Source organism: Anomaloglossus baeobatrachus, chromosome 1, assembly GCF_048569485.1.
Source record: "Anomaloglossus baeobatrachus isolate aAnoBae1 chromosome 1, aAnoBae1.hap1, whole genome shotgun sequence".
Taxonomy (NCBI): domain Eukaryota; kingdom Metazoa; phylum Chordata; class Amphibia; order Anura; family Aromobatidae; genus Anomaloglossus; species Anomaloglossus baeobatrachus.
The window spans coordinates 225,182,256-225,204,676 of NC_134353.1; the positions used below are offsets into that span (position 1 = coordinate 225,182,256).

General features: G+C 45.9%; 1 protein-coding gene across 2 annotated transcripts in view; it reads left to right on the forward strand.

The window, feature by feature from the left end:
* Positions 1-1,052: 1,052 nt before the first annotated feature.
* CLGN (calmegin) overlaps positions 1,053-22,421 on the forward strand; it is a 101,500-nt gene continuing 80,131 nt past the window's right edge. Inside the window, exons 1-2 of one of the 2 annotated variants that reach the window (XM_075348420.1) lie at positions 1,053-1,169; positions 19,367-19,540. In XM_075348420.1, the coding sequence (XP_075204535.1) occupies positions 19,376-19,540 (165 nt within the window). In that variant the 5' untranslated portion in view covers positions 1,053-1,169; positions 19,367-19,375. The remainder of the gene's footprint in view (positions 1,170-19,366; positions 19,541-22,421) is intronic. The other variant, XM_075348429.1, reaches the window with a different exon arrangement.

Here is a 22,421-nt window from a genome sequence, read left to right on the forward strand (position 1 = left end):
CTTTGCATAAGTTTTTACATGCGGCCCGTCCGTTTTTTTCTGGTTGCGGCATGCTACTGAGCATGCTCAGTGGAAGAAACCGCATGCGGCGGCCGGATGCGTTTTTTTCCGCATCGCACCGCATCCGGCGTCCATAGGCATGCAATGAAAGATGCGGCGCGATGCGTTTTTTTTTGCCGGAGCAAAAAACGTTCCAGGCAACGTTCCATCCGGCCGCGGCATCGGCTAAATCTGCCGCATGCGTCAAAAACCGGACCGAACGCAAGCCCATGCGGCACAATACGGCACTAATGTAAGTCTATGCAAAAAAACCCGCAACCGGCGGCAAAAAAAAACGGTTGTGGTTTTTCTGCAGAGCGCCGTATTGTGCCGCAGAGCAAAAATCGGATGTGTAGCCTTAGCCGATGCGGCGGCCGGATGGAACGTTCCCTGGTACGTTTTTTTGCTCCGGCAAAAAAAACGCATTGCGCCGCATCCGGCCGCTGTGGCGCATTTTTCAATGCATGCCTATGGACGCCGGATGCGGCAAAAACGCATCCTGCCGCCGCATGCGGTTTCTTCCACTGCGCATGCTCGGTAGCGTGCCGCAACCGGAAAAAAAGGGACGGGCCGCATGTAAAAACTTATGCAAAGGATGTGGTGTTTTCGCCGCATCCGTTGCATAGGTTTCACAGCCGGATTGAGCTGCAGTGCTCAAACCGGACGTCTGAGGGATTGTCACGGTCATATATAGGACACCATAGTCGCCATGTACAAATGACCACAGGAGTGAATGGCCTCCATAATGTTTTATATTCTGTATTCAATGTCTGAGGGACATTATCATGGTTATTGGTCCTGTATAGAAGGACACCATGGCCGCTCCACACAGGGAGGTAATATGGATTCTGGAGACAGATACCCTGTGGAGATATATGGCTATAGTACAAGTGGAGACAGGGGTGGCAGAGAGATGGGTGATGAGCAGTGCCCGGCCCTGAGTGCAGGCAGTGTACAGAGTGCTGTACCAGTGCAGCCACGAGTGATGCCCAGTATACCCTCCCCTCCCCCGCCCAGACTCCGAGCAGCAGCAGCAGGAGGAGGAGGAGGAGGAGGATTATCGCTGGAGATCGCTAGTAACCTGAGCGCCGTCATTACCCCGGGCCGCTGATCTGCCATCCCTGCCTGCAGTGAGTATCGCCCTCACCTGTCTCCTGCCCGCAGCCAGGGCCGTGCACTGCGGGTGATGCCTGAGGTACCCTGCTCATTATACAGGGACGGTGGGTGAGGCCGGACATATTGATGCCAGTGCTGTACGGGCCTGGTACTTGTATATCATCTGTGGTAACACGGGCAGGATGCCCCACTGAGGAGTTGGCTCCTCCATGTCTGCTGTCACTATGGCAGCATCTCCTCCATCTCCTGACCCCTCACCTCCCATGACGGATGCAGCAGCTACACATGGCCTCAGTCACCTGCCTCTGGTATGGCAGAAGTAATGGCCACAGTCCCAGGGCTTCTCATCAGCGCCTGATATCCCCATGAATTGGTCACCAGCCTTGGGTGGCATGGCTATATGGCAGCATCTGGCTGTGGTAATATTGTGCCATTGTGGTAATATCACCAGGGTGCAGTTATACTATGGCTTCTTGTTCTTGGTGACCATTCTGTCATTTCTCTCTATTACATGTAGTGAGGTTATCCTTGCCCACACGGTGATTGGCATAGCGTGGCATCGCCTAGGGTTAGACCACGGCTGGGTGGTGGCGTGTGCCCTGGATGTGGGGCCAGCCTGACCTGCCCGTCCATTGGGGTTGCTATTGCTGCAAACCATGGTCAGGCTCTTTTATCTGCACCCGGATGATAACTTCATCATAATTGTCGCACAAAAAGCGAATCTTCTTGTGATTGCGCCACTGACTTGGCACAGGAGGAGGGTAATGTGTGGCACAGGAGGAGGGTAATGTGTGCCCATTGTCTTTCCGTTCATTGCTGTGGAGACCTTTCTAGAGTAGTAGGCCCCTTTGTGGCAGAGGATGAGACCTGACAACCATGCTGTCACAGTGGCCGTGCCCCTCACCCACAGGGCATTTGGCACCACATAACCTGACAGCGCCAGGCAGGCATACCCCAGCCACAGAGCATTGGAAATGGACATATCCCACACCATAGTTGAAAAGTAGTGTAAACCTGAAAAATAGAAAGGTTCCTACCTGCCCACCGGAGGGCGCTATAGCACATTTAGGCCTATTGGTTTTGTAGGTAGTTATTTTCCTTTCCATAGAGTGACGTCGATTATAAAGGGTTCCTGCACCAAAATCTGTGTCAAGTTTAATGGCAAGCATGTGAATGGGATTTCTACAACCCCTTCATATAGTATGAGAAAGTACCTACATTATTTAAATGTAGTCTGCCCCCCCGAAATGGAAATGACATTAAATAGTGATATATGGACTTGGCCTTTATAAAAACATCAGCAGTGTAGATCTAATTGCTGTAATTACTTTAAAATATTATGACTTTTATTATGTTTTGATCCATATGTAAATGAGGGGCTTTCAGTGCACCCTTGGTGTGGCCAAGAGCTCGGGGACCTTTACACCCGCAATCTCACATTGCATTCTGAGCAGTTCCCCGGACTGAGTGCTCTCACATTGCCAGAGCGAGCGTGTCCTGAACCCGGCGGTGCCAGTGCACACTGTGTATGAAGTAATACTATGGGGGCAGACACCTGTATCATCATTACCTCCTGACAGTAGCCACCGATCCCTACACCCAGAGGTGTAGCTTGAGGCTTCTGAGAGGATCAGTTAGGTGCTCCTCCTGTGTGCATCACAGAATACGCCATTGTCATCATTAATACCGTATTTTACTGAAAATATGACAGGTGTTATATTATTTTTTGCTCTGAAAGCTGCACTAAGGCTTCTTTTCAGGGGATGTCTTATATTTTCATATGAGCAACAATCCACATTTATTCTTGAACAAAAAAAAAAAAAAATTTATTCAGATATAATCTTGTCATCACATTCTGGAACATCAACCCTATTACTGGTTCAAATGCACATTTACTTATCTGATCTGCTGGTCTCATGGTGCAGAACCAGTCCTATAGTGGTGGGCACATAGCATATTTACAAAGGTTTAAATTACCTGCTTACATTTATTACTTTCTAGGTATTGCTAAGTTTTCCCCCAAAAGAAAGCAGATACCCCCCCCTAAAAGAATCATGCTTACTAGACTCCATACAATTAGATTTGGCAAGTGAATGGGCTCTCACATACAAATCTGAATCACTGTCAGGTCCCCCTGTGTTCTACAGTGATTGGCTCCCCCTGGTGACTGGAAGCAGTATCACGCGAGCGGAGAGATACTGGTACCCGATCTGTTAGGGCTGCAGTGTAATGAATACAGCTGGAACATTGAGGGACCTGCGACGCAGATCTCTATGTGAGAGACCATCCACCATCAGCACTTGCCAACTGTAATTGTTTGGGGGTCTAGTGAGTGCGTTTTTTTAGGGGGGGTATCTACTTTCTTTTGAAGGTGTCTGCTTTCTTTTGGTGGTGTCTACTTTTGATGAAGGGTCCTGCTGTTTCTTTATATTTTTGGGCTGCTTGGACACTTACTTATTGAACCACATTTAGGGCTTATTTTTGGAGTATGGTTTATATTTTAAGTATACTCAAAAAAGCCCCAAAAATCCTACTAGTGCTTATTTTCAGGGTAGGTCTTATTTTAAGGATTCAAACGGCAGAAAAAGAAGTCTTTGTATTTGCCTTATATTACATCATATCCCATGGCCCAAGAAACACCAACACCAAGGCAAATTGCACATAGAAAAACTTTAATTAGTTGGGTCAGGCATATAAATATTACATGGGATATAAAACATTGTAACAAGTAAAGAGGTTAAATGACACATAAGAGCGAACAGAGAACCCCATGTGGGGCTGCATGGATCAAATAAGGTACATGCAAGGGTGTACTCCCAGCAGGGCCAGTGTAAGTGCCTTTACAATGAATAGATTCACCATAAATGACAGAATAATACTTAGTCAAGAACCATAGGCACATTACCCAAACACATAGTCCAGTGGACAGGGGTATACTCCCAGCAGGGCTAGTGTAAGTGCCTTTACAATAAACAGGTTCACAATAAATGGCAAGATAACACTTTAGTAAATAGCCATAGGCACATTAACCAAACACATAGTCCGGTAGACAGGGGTAAATTCCCAGCAGGGCCAGTGTGAGTGCCTTTACAAAAATCAGGTTCACAATAAATGGCAAGAAAGCACTTAAATAGTTAACCATAGGCACAATATCCAAGCACCTAGTCCGGTGGACAGGGGTATACTCCCGGCCAGGCCAGTGTAAGTGCCTTTACAAAAAACAGGTTCATAGTAAATGACAGAATAACACTTAGTAGATGGTCATAGGCACATTACCCAAACACATAGCCCGGTGGAGAATCCACCATTTGTAGAACTCACATGCAGACGCACAGGGGGAAAAGTCCCAATACGTATTTCGTGATGAATTCCTCAGGGGACCGTGCGTCATTTGTAACTGTCTTGGTTGTTGCTTATTTTAAGGGTGCATCCTGTGTGTAATTCACACCTAACTGGTTGTCTACCCCTCTAAGAAATCTGTTGCTTTACCTCTGGGGTTGTATCAGTATAGGGAAAAGCAGCCGTCAATGATGAAAGGGGGACTTGCCCCCAAACTATGTACTCGCTGTGACTGCTTCACAGTTCGTGCAGCGTGGTTAGGATTCAGGCAGGGGAACTGCTCAGTATGAGCGCATATGTGGCTGCTCCAGTCACCACAGAGTATTGCACCTCAGTTAAGGTGCGGTATTCGCCTCGGGTAAGGAGGGGGTTAATCACTGGTGTTCCACATTCTCACTTTACATACAGCTTAGGAGCCTTCTCACTGAGGACCTGGACTTGGGTAGGCAGGGGGTTGGCCATCACGAAGCATGGGAATTTCCTGGTCACTAGGTCAGCCACTTGGGGGGCGGGTTCCACTTGTGGTAGAAGTAGGAGCAACTCACACAATCTTCAGTCAGTCTTCCTGGGACATCAGTTCTGGCGACACAACACTACCATCTTCGCTTCATCCTTTTCTTTCGCGGGGCTTTGGCTTGGGGCGGAAGGCTCAGCCCGGGTTCCTCACTGCTGGAGGGGCAACTCTTACAAAGAACCTTTTTCCAAACACCGGTGGCTTCTTCCAACTTATCCGATGTCGACAGGGCCCATCACAGCGGTAACCAGTGCTACTGCGGCAGCAACCAGGTTACTTAAAGAACTGTGAGTAAAGACACTTGGAACCGCAGCGACCGACTCGGACTCTTATTACCGGCGCCCCACGCCTCGGCCCCAATGGCCACCGCCACTACTAATACTCCCCTCATCATCCTACCCGGGGCTCGCTCCATCTGTGGGGAACGATACCACCTTGGCTGCTACTACCGTCAGCCCCGGAGGACGGCGACAGCAGTGGCGGCTAATCCCTGGCCACGTACCGCAGGTGGCGTCACGACAAACATTCACCTCTTAATCCCCCTTTTATTGTGGACACCTTGGAGCACGAAGCTGGGCAGGGCCACCCGTGACATCCCCTGACCCTCACCGACCCGACGACGAGAAAAGGATAGCACCCCCTGCCCCCTGGGTGCCACACATAAAGGTGCACCGAGCCCTTGGCCACACTAAGGGTGCACCCCTCATTTACATATAGAATTATAAAAGTCTTAAAAATAATACAGCAATGAAATGTATACCACTTATGTGATTTCTATAGGCGCTAAGTCCCCCTGTATAACGTATTAGTTTCAACTGCACGTCTGAGATATTCACCATAGGAATCAGAAGCGGCTACTTATCTCCACGGATTCCGTATTAAGTGACCCTGTCTCTAATCCTGGTGACAATCTGTTGTACACCTGCCGCACATCCATGGCAGATCTGTGGCAGAATCCGAGGGTCAGGCTGGGGTTACTGCTCGGCACATACATGTCGGATTTAGAATATCATTTGCTTTTCTTGGTTGCTCCAACCAACCCCCAAGGTGGTATACTGCTGCTGAGCAACGCCTGGTGAATACCCAGATGGAAACGTACATGTCTTTAGTTACCATCCATCTATGACACGAGGAAAGGAGATTGTTCTGTATATACTGTCACATTTTAAAGGATAAATCCTATTTTTGGTCACGTTAGAGTATAGAGGTTTTTCCGGTGGTCAGCTTATATGTCAGGTTATTGAAAATATTGTAATGTACTGTATTACATTTAATTATAGCATACAATATTATATGTTATGGTGGGGCACAGATAATACATAAAGAAAAATAGTGCTGTAGTGCCATGATGGGGACCCCGAATACCCATGAGCCGTAAGAAGAGCTGCCTGTTAGCACCTACTTTCACCCTATGATGTTGATGGGAGCCATAGACCACTCTTCAGATTATTTGGGATTGGCAGGGATTTGGGGTGTGGTGCAGAAATAATACACCTGGGCCTGAGGGGGTCCACATACAGTGCCTACAAGTAGTATTCAACCCCCTGCAGATTTAGCAGGTTTGATAAGATGCAAATAAGTTAGAGCCTGCAAAATTCAAACAAGAGCAGGATTTATTAACAGATGCATAAATCTTACAAACCAACAAGTTATGTTGCTCAGTTAAATTTTAATACATTTTCAACATAAAAGTGTTGGTCAATTATTATTCAACCCCTAGGTTTAATATTTTGTGGAATAACCCTTGTTTGCAATTACAGCTAATAATCGTCTTTTATAAGAGCTGATCAGGCCGGCACAGGTCTCTGGAGTTATCTTGGCCCACTCCTCCATGCAGATCTTCTCCAAGTTATGTAGGTTCTTTGGGTGTCTCATGTGGACTTTAATCTTGAGCTCCTTCCACAAGTTTTCAATTGGGTTAAGGTCAGGAGACTGACTAGGCCACTGAAACACCTTGATTTTTTCCCTCTTGAACCAGGCCTTGGTTTTCTTGGCTGTGTGCTTTGGGTCGTTGTCTTGTTGGAAGATGAAATGATGACCCATCTTAAGATCCTTGATGGAGGAGCGGAGGTTCTTGGCCAAAATCTCCAGGTAGGCCGTGCTATCCATCTTCCCATGGATGCGGATCAGATGGCCAGGCCCCTTGGCTGAGAAACAGCCCCACAGCATGATGCTGCCACCACCATGCTTGACTGTAGGGATGGTATTCTTGGGGTCGTATGCAGTGCCATCCAGTCTCCAAACGTCACGTGTGTGGTTGGCACCAAAGATCTCGATCTTGGTCTCATCAGACCAGAGAACCTTGAACCAGTCTGTCTCAGAGTCCTCCAAGTGATCATGAGCAAACTATAGACAAGACTTGACATGACGCTTTGAAAGTAAAGGTACCTTACGGGCTCATCTGGAACGGAGACCATTGCGGTGGAGTACGTTACTTATGGTATTGACTGAAACCAATGTCCCCACTGTCATGAGATCTTCCCGGAGCTCCTTCCTTGTTGTCCTTGGGTTAGCCTTGACTCTTCGGACAAGCCTGGCCTCGGCACGGGTGGAAACTTTCAAAGGCTGTCTAGGCCGTGGAAGGCTAACAGTAGTTCCATAAGCCTTCCACTTCCGGATGATGCTCCCAACAGTGGAGACAGGTAGGCCCAACTCCTTGGAAAGGGTTTTGTACCCCTTGCCAGCCTTGTGACCCTCCACGATCTTGTCTCTGATGGCCTTGGAATGCTCCTTTGTCTTTCCCATGTTGACCAAGTATGAGTGCTGTTCACAAGTTTGGGGAGGGTCTTAATTAGTCAGAAAAGGCTGTAAAAAGAGATAATTAATCCAAACATGTGAAGCTCATTGTTCTTTGTGCCTGAAATACTTCTTAATACTTTAGGGGAACCAAACAGAATTCTGGTGGTTTGAGGGGTTGAATAATAAATGACCCTCTGAATAAACTTTTCACAATTTAAAAAAAAAAAAAAAAAGAAAAGAAATAGGTAACATTCTTTTTTGCTGCAGTGCATTTCACACTTCCAGGCTGATCTACAGTCCAAATGTCACAATGCCAAGTTCATTCCGAATGTGTAAACCTACTAAATCTGCAGGGGGTTGAATACTACTTGTAGGCACTGTAAATGGTAGGTGGGGGTTTTGTTACTGATCCTAATCCTGACCGAACAAGTACTATCCGTGGGAGGATGACTTTGATTTTTCCCTGGAGGTGTCCTGTTGTCCATGGTCTTCACAGGTAATAAACACTCAGGCCATTCACGCTTTAGTATAGACACACCAGAATATTTTACCATAGATTTCAGAATCCGTACCAGACAGATCAAAAATTCAGTCTTCAGGCTTCACAAAACAAATGTTAGAAAATGTAAGAAAGAATGTGGAAGAAAATAGAAAATGTTTTACTAACAGCCTGACTGTTATCCCGCACCTAGGGGCAGGCATCATTGGTGCAACCTGGGCAGCTGCACAGGGTCCCAAGAGGTCGGGGGGTCCGTTTCCACCTACATAGAGGGTGTTTTCTGATTGCCTCCTGCTGCCTCCACAGAGACTGTTGTTCTGGTCCTCCTGCATACAAGATGGTTGCTGCAGTGGCATAGGAGCCATGGCGGTCAGTCTGAACGATGCCTCCTCTTCTTTTCCTGCGTTGACAAACCGCTGTTCAGACTTTAAACTGCTCCCTATGGAAATGTGCTGGCCATCTTGGATGCAGGAGGACCAGAATACCATTCTCTGCATTGGAGGTTAGTCGCCCACCACAGCACTGCAGTGGTCGCCTGCGGGACACTGCGGGGACTTCTCTGTGGGGACCCTTCCGGCAACAGGTATGTCAGGTTCACTTGTATAGGAATCGTGACGCCACTCTCGGTTTTGCGGTCAGGATGAGGGGTGACCGCCACTGCAGTTTAACGAGCGTCTGGGGCTGATGGTGTCTGCAGTCTGGTGTTATGGCCTCCCGAGAGTGAGGCTGGCCCCAGGGGCTCGGGTATATGTGTGTGGAACAACAGGTCGCAGAATAACACAGTCTCAGTCCAGAAATGTCTTTCAACTGGTTTACTCACGTTCAGCTGGTTTTGTGAGGTAAGTCGGGCGATACTGAGATAGACCAGAGGGAACCAGGTATCCTTTAGGCTGGTGTAGGGGTTACTACTGGCTTACCTTCCTAGCACTTCTTGTTTTGGACAACCCCTGACTTAAAGTACCGTGGGTTTCATCCAGGGAAGTCACAGCTGCCTTTTCTCCCCTTTCTGGCCCGTTTGCTGGCAGCGTGGACCAAGGTGGATAGCTTCAGGCTCAATCCTCCTTATGGGCCCCCTCGTTGCTGCTGATGCTCGGACTCTGTGTTGGTTGGTGTAGAACCTCTAGTCCCACCACCTGCAGGATTTAGCAGACCACTAAATGGATGTCTGGCTCTAGGGACCTGTTCCCCGTTCATGCTTCATTACCAAGAGTCCTCGTACTTGACTCCTTACTGCTCTCTCTCTTCAGGTGTCTTTCAGACTGACTGTGTGGCAATGTACTCCCCCGCCAGCAGCCACTACACGTGCAGGGTCTGACTAGTGTGTTCGCTCTCCTGCGTCTGCACTTCAGTCTCGGCTACCTCCAGCTCTTGTTCCCTTGACTGCCACTGCAACTCTCGTCTCCAGCTTCTCCACTGCAGCACTAGCTGAGATGTGGAGGCCACGCTCCCCACTGGATCTGCCCAGGGGTCCCCTCTAATGTGTGTGTGTGAGACCTGGTTAATGTGTGTCTGTGTGTACACACCCTACTCAGCCTTTGGGATTACCTGTTTGCACTCACCCAGCGTGGGTGCAGTACTCAGTGGTGCCTGACCAGGTCAGGGGCGCCACAGAGGCAGTGGGAGGCAAATGGAGGGCACCAAGGAGGGTGAGTACACATGACAAATTCTCAGTCACTTTCACTTTTCAGTGCCGGGGTTGACAAGGACTGGCATAATAATGAAACCAGAACCTGGTTGGTTTAAAATAAATAAATAAAACAGAGTATTGAATCCAGTCCTGTAGTTGTCACCCCTGCTATGATGTGTACGGAGGTAAGAATGATGGCATGCAGTACAGTCACAGCAAAATGGGCTGCAGTGTGTACATCGCCCAGGCCAAAAACTAGTACTCTACCAGGATACAGCTAAATCCCCACTAAAGTGGAAGCATCACTGGTGCAGGAGGGGCGAATCACACACCCACCTCCATGGAATGGAGCTGTATCCTGGTAGAGTACTTTTTTGTTGCTATTTTTATGTTTAGTGTAGGGCCCTACACACATGAGGTCCCGTGACGAGGGTTGCAGGCTTACGTTTATGGCCATAAATACCAACAAAAACCTCATATTTTTTTGTACAGGATACAGCCAGGCCCCTCAGCCAGGAACACTGAAGACATGCATATTCTTATATCACAGTATAGAGGACATACAGTATGTGATGGGGGACCCTCTCTTCTGATCAGTCATCGTGTAGTCTCAGGAGATTCTGCCTGATAGCTAGAGAGATGGATAATTTATGAGAAACAGCAATTAGCTATACATAAACTATGGATGCTGATGGTGGTAGTACTGTGCCGTAATTATAGCAACAGTAATAAGCAGCGGCGCACACAACACTGCGCTAAAGCATCCACTGGGATTATACCTCCGACCTACTGTTCTGTTCTCCTCTGGTTTTTGAGGACATGGTTAGTCAGGCTGATGTATAATATTATTCTTATATAAACATCACTAATGTAACATTGATAGGCACAACATCCTCAGTGTGATTGGGGGCAGTTTTAAGGTACACACCGATATGCTGGGGTATAACTACCAGGGTGAATACGATCATGTTTGAGGCTAGGTCAGGTCAAGATGGAGATGGACGAATGAAACCTATACCTGACAATATTCTGATACGCACAGTTATATGTATTATCATAGTAAGTAAAGGCCAAATGTTTTTGAGAATGGGACAAATTTTGTTTATCACATTTGAGGCTTCATTTTTTTAGGTCTTTCAGTCTGCTGTTTCTATGGTTACTAAAGTACAATTATAAGCATTTGATAAGTTTTTTAAACTTTCAATGCAAATCAAGTTTTTGCAAAGACTCAATATTTACAGTGTTGTATCTAATTTTTTTCAAGACTTCTGCAATTTGCCTTAGCAGCTGGCTATCAGTTTCTGAGCTAAATCCTATCTGATGATAACTAATTCTTGTCTAAAAAGTGCTTGGACTTTATCACAATTTATTGTTATGAATGAAAACACTCCAATATAAGTTTAACAGCAAAAGGGAGCACCTACTACCGGGAGGCGCTGCACCCAACTGGTCGCTGTATAGACTAGAAAGACCCTACCTGCACAACTGTAAACATCACCTCGGCCCTGACTCCCTAAAAGGCCGTTGAGGTTTTTTTTGTACCTCCTGAAGGACCAGAGGAGAGGCTGCAACACATTGCCAACGAGGGGAGAGGAAGGGGTGCAGGAAGATACAAAAACCCAGAGAGAGAGAGACATTAAACACATTCATATAGGATAGGAAGGACAAGCTTAAGAGAGTTACAAATAAGCGGATCAAGAAAAACCTCAGAGAAACCTAAAAGAGGTGAAAGGAAAAAGTGCTGGGAAGAAAAACCAGCTAACTGCAAAAATTACACTAGTGTTTATCCAAAAAGGTAAACCCCTTAGCTGAAGGTCTGGAACTCCTGAGCACAAGTCCACCTAGAAGTATAGCCAGCAAGGACGTGTAGTAAAAGGTAAACATATAAAACCCAACCCAGAATGTGATAGGGCAAACGAAAACAAGAAAATGAGAACATCTGAAGAGGAGCGAACCAAGAAGGGAGAACAAACACAGCTGGAACCACATGCATTTGGACAGAGAAGAAAAGACAGTATCTCAGAAGACAGAGGAACCAACCATACAGAATAGGTCACCGGATCGGATCCCCAAACTCAGCCATGATTTTGATATAATTTTGTTTGTCCACCTGCTTTTTGAGGATTGACCACTGTCTCTAAATGGGATTGAGATCTGGGGAGTTTTCTGGCCATGGACCCAAAATTTCATATTTTCTTCACAGAGCTACTCAGTTACGGCTTTTCCATTGTGACATAGTGCGCATCATGCTGGAAAAAGCATTGTTTATCACCATTGTCCATTGCTCCTGGATCATTGGGTGAAACTGCCCTTGGTGAACGTTTAGATACCCTTCTTCATTCACTACATCATTCTGAGGTAAAATTGTAAGTGATCCCAGTATAAAAAACAACCCACACATGAATTGTCTTGGGATGCTTTACTGTTGGCATGAGACAGGACTCATCGTAGTGCTCACATTTTCTTCTGCAGACAATCACTTTTCCGATGTTTCAAGCAGACTGAAGGGGGTTTCATCCGAAAAAATAAGCTTACACCAGTCCTCTGCTGTCCAATCCCAGTACTTGCTGCAAAGGTATTTATGTTGCCCCCTTCAGACTGTTTGGGACATCTGTAAAAATGCTTGTCCAGACAGCCAAAATTTAAAGCATCCTTTAATGTGTGGGGTTACTTTCATCCTATGGAGTGGGCTCACTCACAGTTTTACCTAAGAACACTTCCACGAATAAAGAATAGTATCTAAACATCCTCTAAGAGCAACTTCTCCCAACGAGTACTAGATCACATGGCAAAAGTGCTAACTTAAGGCTGCTTTACACGCTGCGACATCGCTAACGATATATCGTCGGGGTCACGTCGTTAGTGACGCACATCTGGCGTCGTTAGCAACATCGCAGCGTGTGACACCCACGAGCGATGATCAACGATTGCAAAAACACCAAAAATCGTTGATCGTTGACACGTCGTTCCTTTTCATAATATCGTTGGTGGGGCATGCCGCTGGTTGTTTGCCGTTCCTGCAGCATCACACATCGCTATATGTGACACCGCAGGAACGACGAACATCTCCTTACCTGCGTCCACCGGCAATCAGGAAGGAACGAGGTGGGCGGCATGTTCCGGCCGCTCATCTCCGCCCCTCCTCTTCTATTGGACGGCCGTTTTGTGACATCACTATGACGCCGAACGCACCTCCCCCTTGAAGGAGGGATTGTTCGGTGTCTTCAGCGACGTCGCAGAACAGGTATGTGACACTGCCGTAGCGATAATGTTCGCTACGGCAGCGATCACCACATATTGCACCAACGACGGGGTCTGGTGCTATTGCTCGCAATTGCTAGCGATGTCGCAGCGTGTAAAGCACCCTTTAGTGGCTCGTGAACAAAACATTGAAATTTTGGCTCCATGGCCAAGAAACTCCCCAAATCTCAATCCCAATTGAAAACCTGTGGCCAATCCTCAGAGGATGGACAAGAAATGTTGATATTGAGTTGTTGCATAAACTTGATGTATTTGTCAATAAAAGTGTAAAAAACTAAAGGACACGTCTCACTAAGCGACATCGCTAGCAACTTCGCTGCTGAGTCACGTTTTTTGTGACGCAACAGCGATCTTGCTAGCGATGTTGCTGTGTGTGACATCCAGCAATGACCTGGCCCCTGCTGTGAGGTCGCCGGTCGTTGCCGAATGTCCTGGACCATTTTTTGGTCGTTGCTCTCCCGCTGTGAAGCAGCGAGAGAGCAACGATCTGAATGTGCAGGGAGCAGGGAGCCGGCTTCTGGTAACCAAGGTACACATCGGGTAACCAAGCAATGCGCTTTGCTTGGTTACCCGATATTTACCTTGGTTACCAGCATCTGCAGCTTCTAGAAGCCGGCTCCCTTTTCCCTGCACACGTAGCCAAGGTACACATCGGGTAACTATAAGCAAAGTACTATGCTTAGTAACCCGATGTGTACTATGGTTACCAAGCACAGCGTCGTTACACGGGTGGCTGGTGGCTGATCTCTGATCACTGTGGAGATCTGCCTGATTGACAGCTCACTAGCAACCATGTAGCGACGCTCCAGCGATCCCTGCCAGGTCAGATCGCTGGTGGGATCGCTGGAGCGTCGCTAAGTGTGACGGTATCTTTATTGTACAAATACCCAGAGTTTTTAATTGTATGATAAGTAGTATGCTATAGCTTCCCATTTGTCATGACCCAAGTGGTGGGAGTCAAGACAAAATCCAATGTAAGGTCCTTCTATCTACTTAGGTCTCCAGGGGTTCTGATTCTTTATGTGGAGATCCAGTAGGTGTAAGGTTCCTTACATGCAGTGCTACCTGGGATAATATATACAAATTATCTTTCAGAAGGAAGAAAACCTTTTCCAGTGCCACATATAGGCAGCTACCTTGTACGTCCACGCCCAACCCAATAAAGAGCATGTAAAGAGCCCTTATTTTCTTTTAGGGCTTTTTAAATTATTCCCATTAATAAAACAACCCACCCATAGGATAGCTGATAACTTGTGACTAGGTCCAACTGCTGGAATCCACAGCGATCCCAAGAACAGGGACTGAAATGCCTAGCCAAGGTGGAACAATGACAAGTAAAGCTCCCAGAGTTTCCAGTAGTCTCATATGAATCGGTGAGAGTTTCAGGAGTAAAGGGTGCTTTACACGCTGCGACATCGCTAGCAATGTCGCGAGCGATAGCACCCGCCCCCGTCGGTGCGATATGGTGCGAACATTATCGCTATGGCAGCGTCACACGCACATACCTGTTCTGCGACGTCGCTGAAGACACCGAACAATCCCTCCTTCAAAGGGGTGGTGCGTTTGGCATCACAGCGACGTCACAAAACGGCCGCCCAATAGAAGAGGAGGGGAGGAGATGAGCGGCCGGAACATGCCGCCCACCTCCTTCCTTCCTCATTGCCGGTGGACGCAGGTAAGGAGATGTTCGTCGTTCCTGTGGTGTCACACACAGCGATGCGTGCTGCCGCAGGAACGACGAACATCCAGCGGCATGCCCCACCAACGATATTTTGCAAAAGAGCGACGTGTCAATTATAAACGATTTTTGACATTTTTGCGATCGTTGATCATCGCTCCTTGGTGTCACACGCTGCGATGTCGCTAACGACGCCGGATGTGCCTCACAAACACTGTGACCCCGACAATATATTGTTAGCGATGTCGCAGCGTGTAAAAGCACCCTTAAGACTCTCACCAATCTGTCAGTTATCACCTATCCTTTGAGTAGATGTAGGGCAGGGCAAATTTACCTAAAATGAATAAAATTTTTAGGTTAAAAATGATTTTTGATTTTAATATCAATTTTTATTTACTTTTTACTAAATATACCAATAACTTTAAAAAAAAAAAGGAAAAAAAAGATTTCTTGCACAGAATTTTTTTGTGCATACAGATGATCAGAATTGTTAAAGACGCACTATCATGAAGATTTTCACTAAATAATTATATAGTCAGTCATATACAGTGATTTGGCATTTAAATGACACTTTTTCTTTTTTCACATGAAACAACTGAGATACCATTGAAGTGGACACTTTTGGGTTTAATTAAAAAACAAATATATCTTGTGAAACCTTGAGGAATTACAACCCATTTTCTAAATAGCCTCCTCCTTTCAGTGGCCCAAAAGTAATTGGACAAATTTACTTTACCATAAATAAAATTCATATATTTCGGATTATAAGAAGCACTTTTCCTCCCAAAAATTTGGAAGGAAAATAAGGGGTGCTTCTTAAAATCCGAATGTAGCTTACCGGGGAGCGATGGAGAGGAGTCAGCGGCAGACGGCCTTGCTCTGCAAGGCTCTGGCAGAGGCGGGCAGCCCTGCTCTGCGAGGCTCTGTGCGGCCCTGCTCTACAAGGCTCTGTGCGGCGGCGGGCAGCCCTGTGAGGCACTGTGCGGTGGCAGGCGGCCCTGTGCTGCAAGGCTCCGTGTGGTGGCGTGCGGCCTGGTCAGTTCTGCGAGGCTCTGTGTGGCAGCGGGCAGCCTTGTGAGGCTCTGTGCGGTGGCGGGCAGCCCTGCACTGCAAGGCTCCGTGTGGTCTTCTTTGCGAGGCTCTGTGCGGTGGCGGCAGGCAGCCCTGCTCTGTGAGGCTCTGGGTCATTCTGAAGACTTTGGCGGTAAGGTCTTTCAAATAATGGCGCCCAGAGTAGGCGCATGCGCAGATGGCTCAAGCTCTCTTCTTTGCACCCGCCGACTGCGGCCACCATTTTTTTGAAGCTCTCACTGCCAACATCTTCAGAATGGTAGTGCCTCACCGCTCGCAGCGAGCACCAGCATCGTGCAGCGCTACAGCCCGCAGTTAGTACTGGGCCCCCCTTTGCACCGCCGATAGCATTGCCGCCATACTCTTATACTGACGCTGTTCCTGTGACCCCCGCTGCCATTCCACCTCCCCAGTAAGACACCACCGGATTATAAAACGGACCCCATATTTTTTTGTTTACCTTTTTTTAATCTCTAAATTTGGTGTGCGACTTATAATCCGGTGTGTCTTATAAGACGAAAAATACGGTATTTCTTTTTAATACTTTGTGGAGAATCCTTTACAGGCAATGTCGGCCTGAAGTCTGGAAGCCATGTACAAAACCAAACACTGGGTTTCCTCAGTTGTGATGCTTTGCCAGGCCTTTACTGCAGCTGACTTCAGTTGTTGCTTGTGTGTGGGTCTTTCTGTCTTAGGTTTTGTCTTAAGCATGTGAAATGCATGCTCGATGAGGTTGAGATATGGTGATGGACTTGGACATTGCACAATATTCCACTTCTTTACCTTTAAAAACTCCTGGGCTGCCTTCGCAGTATGTTTTGCATCATTGTCCATCTGCACCTTGAAACGTCATCCAATGGAAGTGCCTATAGAATGTCAGAAGGAGGCTCCATAGACTTACAATGTAAAGGAGACTTCCAGCTCCCACATAGAATGACCCAGAGAGTCTGAAGACCGGTGATGTCACTGAGAAGAGGAGCAGAACGGCTCTGAATACTGGAGAAGGCGGTAGGTGAGTATATCAATACACACAAACTACACTACATACACAGATTTAGTAACAAAAAACCTTAAAGGAAGGGCTTCACAAGGCGGCTTTGGTGGCAGCCAGCTCATGTGTAGAGATGTAGAGCACCCTGGCTTTCTATTTTTCTGTACACTGCACCTTCGCTGCAAGCTGTAGAGTCATCCAGATAGGAAGAGAGAACAGGTCGTAGTTTATGAGATATATTATCGCATATCAATGTACATAACATCTGATGTCTGAGCGCATAGTGTACACATATAGTGTCATATATGACTGGAATCTGATACACTTTGATAGCAGATGTTATATACAAGATAATATGTGATGGCTGATATTACGCTATAACTACAAACATCAGATATTATAGCAGCCACATATCACCCTGTATATAATATCTGTGCACAGTACATTCGTGGCACAAGTTTGGAAACTGGCACAGATTTTGGTTTTCACCATGTTTGCTGCTTTTGTGTTTTTAGTTCTTTTAGGGCGGCTTTGCACACTACGACATCGCAGGTGCGATGTCGGTGGGGTCAAATTGAAAGTGACGCACATCCGGCATCACATGCGACATCGTAGTGTGTAAAGCCTAGATGATACGATTAACGAGCGCAGAATCGTCGTAATCGTATCATCAGTGCAGCGTCGGCGTAATCCATAATTACGCTGACGCGACGGTCCGATGTTGTTCCTCGCTCCTGCGGCAGCACACATCGCTGTGTGTGAAGTCGCAGGAGCGAGGAACATCTCCTACCGGCGTCACCGCGGCTTCCGTAGGATATGCGGAAGGAAGGAGGTGGGCGGGATGTTTACATCCTGCTCATCTCCGCCCCTCCGCCGCTATTGGCCGCCTGCCGTGTGACGTCGCTATGACTCCGCACGACCCGCCCCCTTAGGAAGGAGGCGGGTCGCCGGCCAGAGCGACGGTCGCAGGGCAGGTGAGTGCGTGTGAAGCTGGCGTAGCGATAATTTTCGCTACGCCAGCTATCACACGATATCGTACTTGCGATGGGGGCGGGGACTATCGCGTGCGACATCGCAGCATCGGCTTGCGATGTCGCAACGTGCAAAGCCCGCCTTAGGCCCCTTTCACACGTCATCAGTGATTCTGGTACGTTTGTGCTTTTTTTAAAACGTACCAGAATCACTGACATACGCAGACCCATTATAATCAATGGGTCTGCTCACACATCAGTGATTTTTCACTGAACGTGTCTCTGTGCAGCGTACACCCGTGGCCGTGATTCTGCACGGAGACAAGTCAGTTTTTTTCTGGCATCACTGATGACCCATGGACCACACTATGGTATGATCCGTGTGTGATCAGTGAAACACGTACCAGAAAATCACGGACATATTAAATATTAAATATTTTCAACTTACCTTGCCTGCGATTTGCTGTGCAGCCTCTGTTCTCGGCAGTTTTTGCCTGGCTCATGAATATTCATGAGAGCAGCAAAACCCGACCAGGAAGTAGCTGCAGAGAGCGGTGGGCGGACGCTGGAGACCCGAGGAGATCATCACCATGGACAGCAGCAGTGAAGGCAGGTGAGTCCATATGCAATCACGGATCACGGATTGCACATGGACAACCCACGTGTGCCGTGCATCACGGAACACGGCGGGACATAGGCGTGTTTTACACGTTAGTGAAGAACGTCTGTGTTTTTCACTGACGTGTAAAACGGGCCTTAGTCAACTGCTTCTATGGTTACTGAAGGACAATTCTAATACAGTCAGCATTTCAGAGGTTTATAAACTTTTATTAACAGATACATCAAGTTAATGCAAAGACTAAATATTTACAGTGTTGACCCTTCATGTTGTAAAGACTTCTGCTCTTCGCCCTGGTTGCTAGAGATCAGCTTCTGAGCAAAATCCTGACCAATGACAACCCATTCTTGTCTATTAATTTCTTGAAGTTTATCACAATTTCTGTGTTTTGGGTTGTCAACCCACTTTTTGAAGATCAAAGGGAGTGAGATCTGCTCATGGAATCAAAATGTCATTGTTCTCTTCGTGAAGCCACTTAGTTATCACTTTTGCCTTGTGATATGATCTCCATTATCCTGGAAAAAGCATTGTTCATCACCAAACTGCTCCTGGATCACTGGGAGAAGTTGATCTTGGCCAATGTGTTTAGATGCCAATCTTTATTTATGACAAAATTGTAACTGAGCCCACTGCCTTGTATGAAAAGCAACCCCACACATGAATGGTCTCGGGATGCTTTACTGTTGGCCTGAAGCAGGACTCGTGGTAGTGTTCACCTTTTCAAGTGATCAGTACATCAGTTCTGTATATTACACTTGTATATGTAGCACAGCTCTCTGTACTCTGGCATTGGCCTCTTTATGTCACCAGTGCTCACATATATGTATGGCGTTGCCTGCTGTCTTATCCATTCACATGACTGACAGACATCTCATAGTGGTAATGATGTTTGCTCCTTCCAGAGCCTTACCATGCAGCCACATTGGAGGTGGCGGAGATGGATATTTTTGACCATATTGCTCCTTGGCTTGGCAACAGCTGAAATCAATGACAAAGAAGAGGATGATGAGGATGATGGTATAGACATGACAGACACCAACAATGAAGAGCAAAGGAGTTACTTAGAGGTAGGCCTGGTATGTTTTTTCTATACTGTTTTATACCAATGAGCATGTGTTTAGTTTCCGCTAAGGACCACATGCTCAATATAGCCACTAACTGCTGATCTTTGTTGCCAGGAATTTTGTTTTCTTTTCTTACTCTCTCATTCTTACTATGGAGTTTGATTGATAGATTCACTGACAAATTAATCATGTGACTCAAGGACAAATGTGTAACAAAAGATTGGCCATTTTGGCAATATCTTGAGTATAGTTTTCAGGCTAAAGCATAGAAGAAAAATATTCTGCAACTGAATGCCAAACACGTGACACCAGCCTTTAGCATCTTTCTTAGTAAGTGTTGTATGAATGACAGTGCATGTACAATTCCAGATTATTAATGATTGTTGTGTGCGCATGTGATGGATGGTCAGCCTGAGTAAATAGTATGAAAAGGCGGCCGATTGGCAAAGATGTATTAAATTTGTTTAATAGCCATTTTAGACATGCCGACCTTGCCTCCGATGTGCACAGTACAATTGTTAACAGATCGTTCAGCAGCTTAAAATCCATTTCCCCTGACGAATGTATTGCTTGTTCGTCGGGTGACTGGCAGTCTGTTTACTGTACACTGAAAGATTATTGGAAAATGAATGTTCCTAAAAATTGCATGCTACCATCTATTAGGACATTTGACTATAACAGACAACGAGCTTGAACCCTTTTATTTTAGACAGAGAAAAGAACTACCAGCAAGGAGGCTGCTACATTAGTGGATGTTGTCCTATTTAATAGAATGGACTTCATCCATGTAATAATACATTTCCCCCTTAAAAAGTATTAAAGGGAATTTGTCAATAGGTTTTTTCTACCGTATCTGAGAGTAGCATAATGTCGGGAAAAAGACCTTGAATCCAATGATGTATCACTTAGTTTACTTGGTGCAGCAGTTTTGACACAAACAAATTTCTTTGATGTAGCACAGCTCAGACAACTAACCCTGCCCACACCAAAGCTTTCTGTGTACATTGTATATTGATAGCTGCTAATCAGTGCTGGGACCAGGGCTCCCATGCCTTGTAGTCTGAGCAGTGATAACTCACACTATCCTTAGATTACATAGCAAAAACCTGCTGACAGATTCCCTTTTATGATTAGAAAGCTAGAAAAAAAATTATATGTATATATTATATAGAAAGACAGAAGAAAAATTGGGATATTATGTAAATTACAGGGTCGGTAGACATGTTAATGATATGGAATGATGAAAAAATGGAAACAAAATTTTCACAACGTCTCGATTTAAACAATATTCAGTTTGCACATCATGCACAGAAATACTCACATGCCTTTGCTGCTGTCAGTTAGGTTATTGATGGTTGTCTGCCATTCTGAATTCACTTAGACAGGCAAATCATTAAGATCCACTTATGGCAGATTCCTTTGAAATTGTTGACAAATAATGTTCCAGATGTGCTCGATGGGAGACAGGTCCGGAGACACTGAGGCAATGATAGCATATTTAGGCCATGCAGGCTGCTCATATTTTTGTTGAAAAATGGCTCATGGGACACTTTGGTGAAATGGCTGCACCACTGTTTCCACATCAAAATCAATGCATTACTGGGCTGTTAGTGTACCTGGAATTATGACTAGAGAGGCCCGACTACCTTACATTATTCCACCCCACACCATTATCCTAAGAGTAGGACTGGTGTGACATTCCCTTGGGAAAGCTTCTTCATGGTAGTGCCTACATGGTCTCCAGACCAATCTCTGGCTATCCTTTCAGCCTCATTGCCATCTTGCTCTGCACCATGGTAGCCTTTGAGAGTGCAAGCATAAGATCAATGGGCCAGCTTTAGTTGGAGGTCTGGTTTGTAGTCCAATGCTGTACAGACACCTTCTGATGATTAGTATAGACATTGTTTCATGCCTTAGGCTCAGTATCTGACTTCCAATTTCACTTACAGTACAGAATCACTACTTCCATTTTTCGAGAAATTTTAGTTCCCTTAACCCTTTAGTGACGGAGCTAATTTTCACCTTAATGACCAGACCAAATTTTGCAATTTTGACCAGTGTCCCTTCATGAGGTTATAACTCTGGAACGCTTCAACGGATCCCAGTGATTCTGAGATTGTTTTTTCGTCACATATTGGGCTTCATGTTAGTACCAAATTTAGGACAATATTTTTTGCGTTTATTTGTGAAAAAAAATGAATTTTGGCCAAATTTTTGAAAAATTTGAAATTTTCAACTTTTGAATTTTTTTACCGTTAAGCCAGAGAGTTCTGTGACACAAAATACTTAATAAATAACATTTCTCACATGTCTAGTTTACATCAGCACAATTTTTGAAAACAAAATTTTTGTTAGGAAGTTAGAAGGGTTCAAAGTTCATCAGCAATTTCTCATTTTTACATCAAAATTTTCAAAACCTTTTTTTTAGGGACCACATCACATTTGAAGTGATTTTGAGAGGCCTAGGTGACCGAAAATACCCAAAAGTGACCCCATTCTAAAAACTGCACCCCTCAAGGTACTCAAAACCACATTGAAGAAGTTTATTAACCCTTTAGGTGCTTCACAGGAACTAAAGCAATATGGAATTAAAAAAGCAAAAAATAAAATTTTACCTAAAAATGTTGCTCTACCCCAAATGTAATCACTTTTATAAGAAATAACACAACAAGATGGACCCCAAAACTTGTTACCCACTTTCTTATGAGCGCGGTGATACCCCACATGTGGTAAGAAACCTCTGTTTGGATAAATGGGAGGGCTTGGAACAGAAGGAGCAATATTTGAATTTTGGAAAGCAAATTTGGCTGAAATAGATTGCGGGCACCATGTTGCATTTACAGGTCCGATAAGGTAGCTAAACAGCAGAAACCGCTCACAAGTGATGCCATTC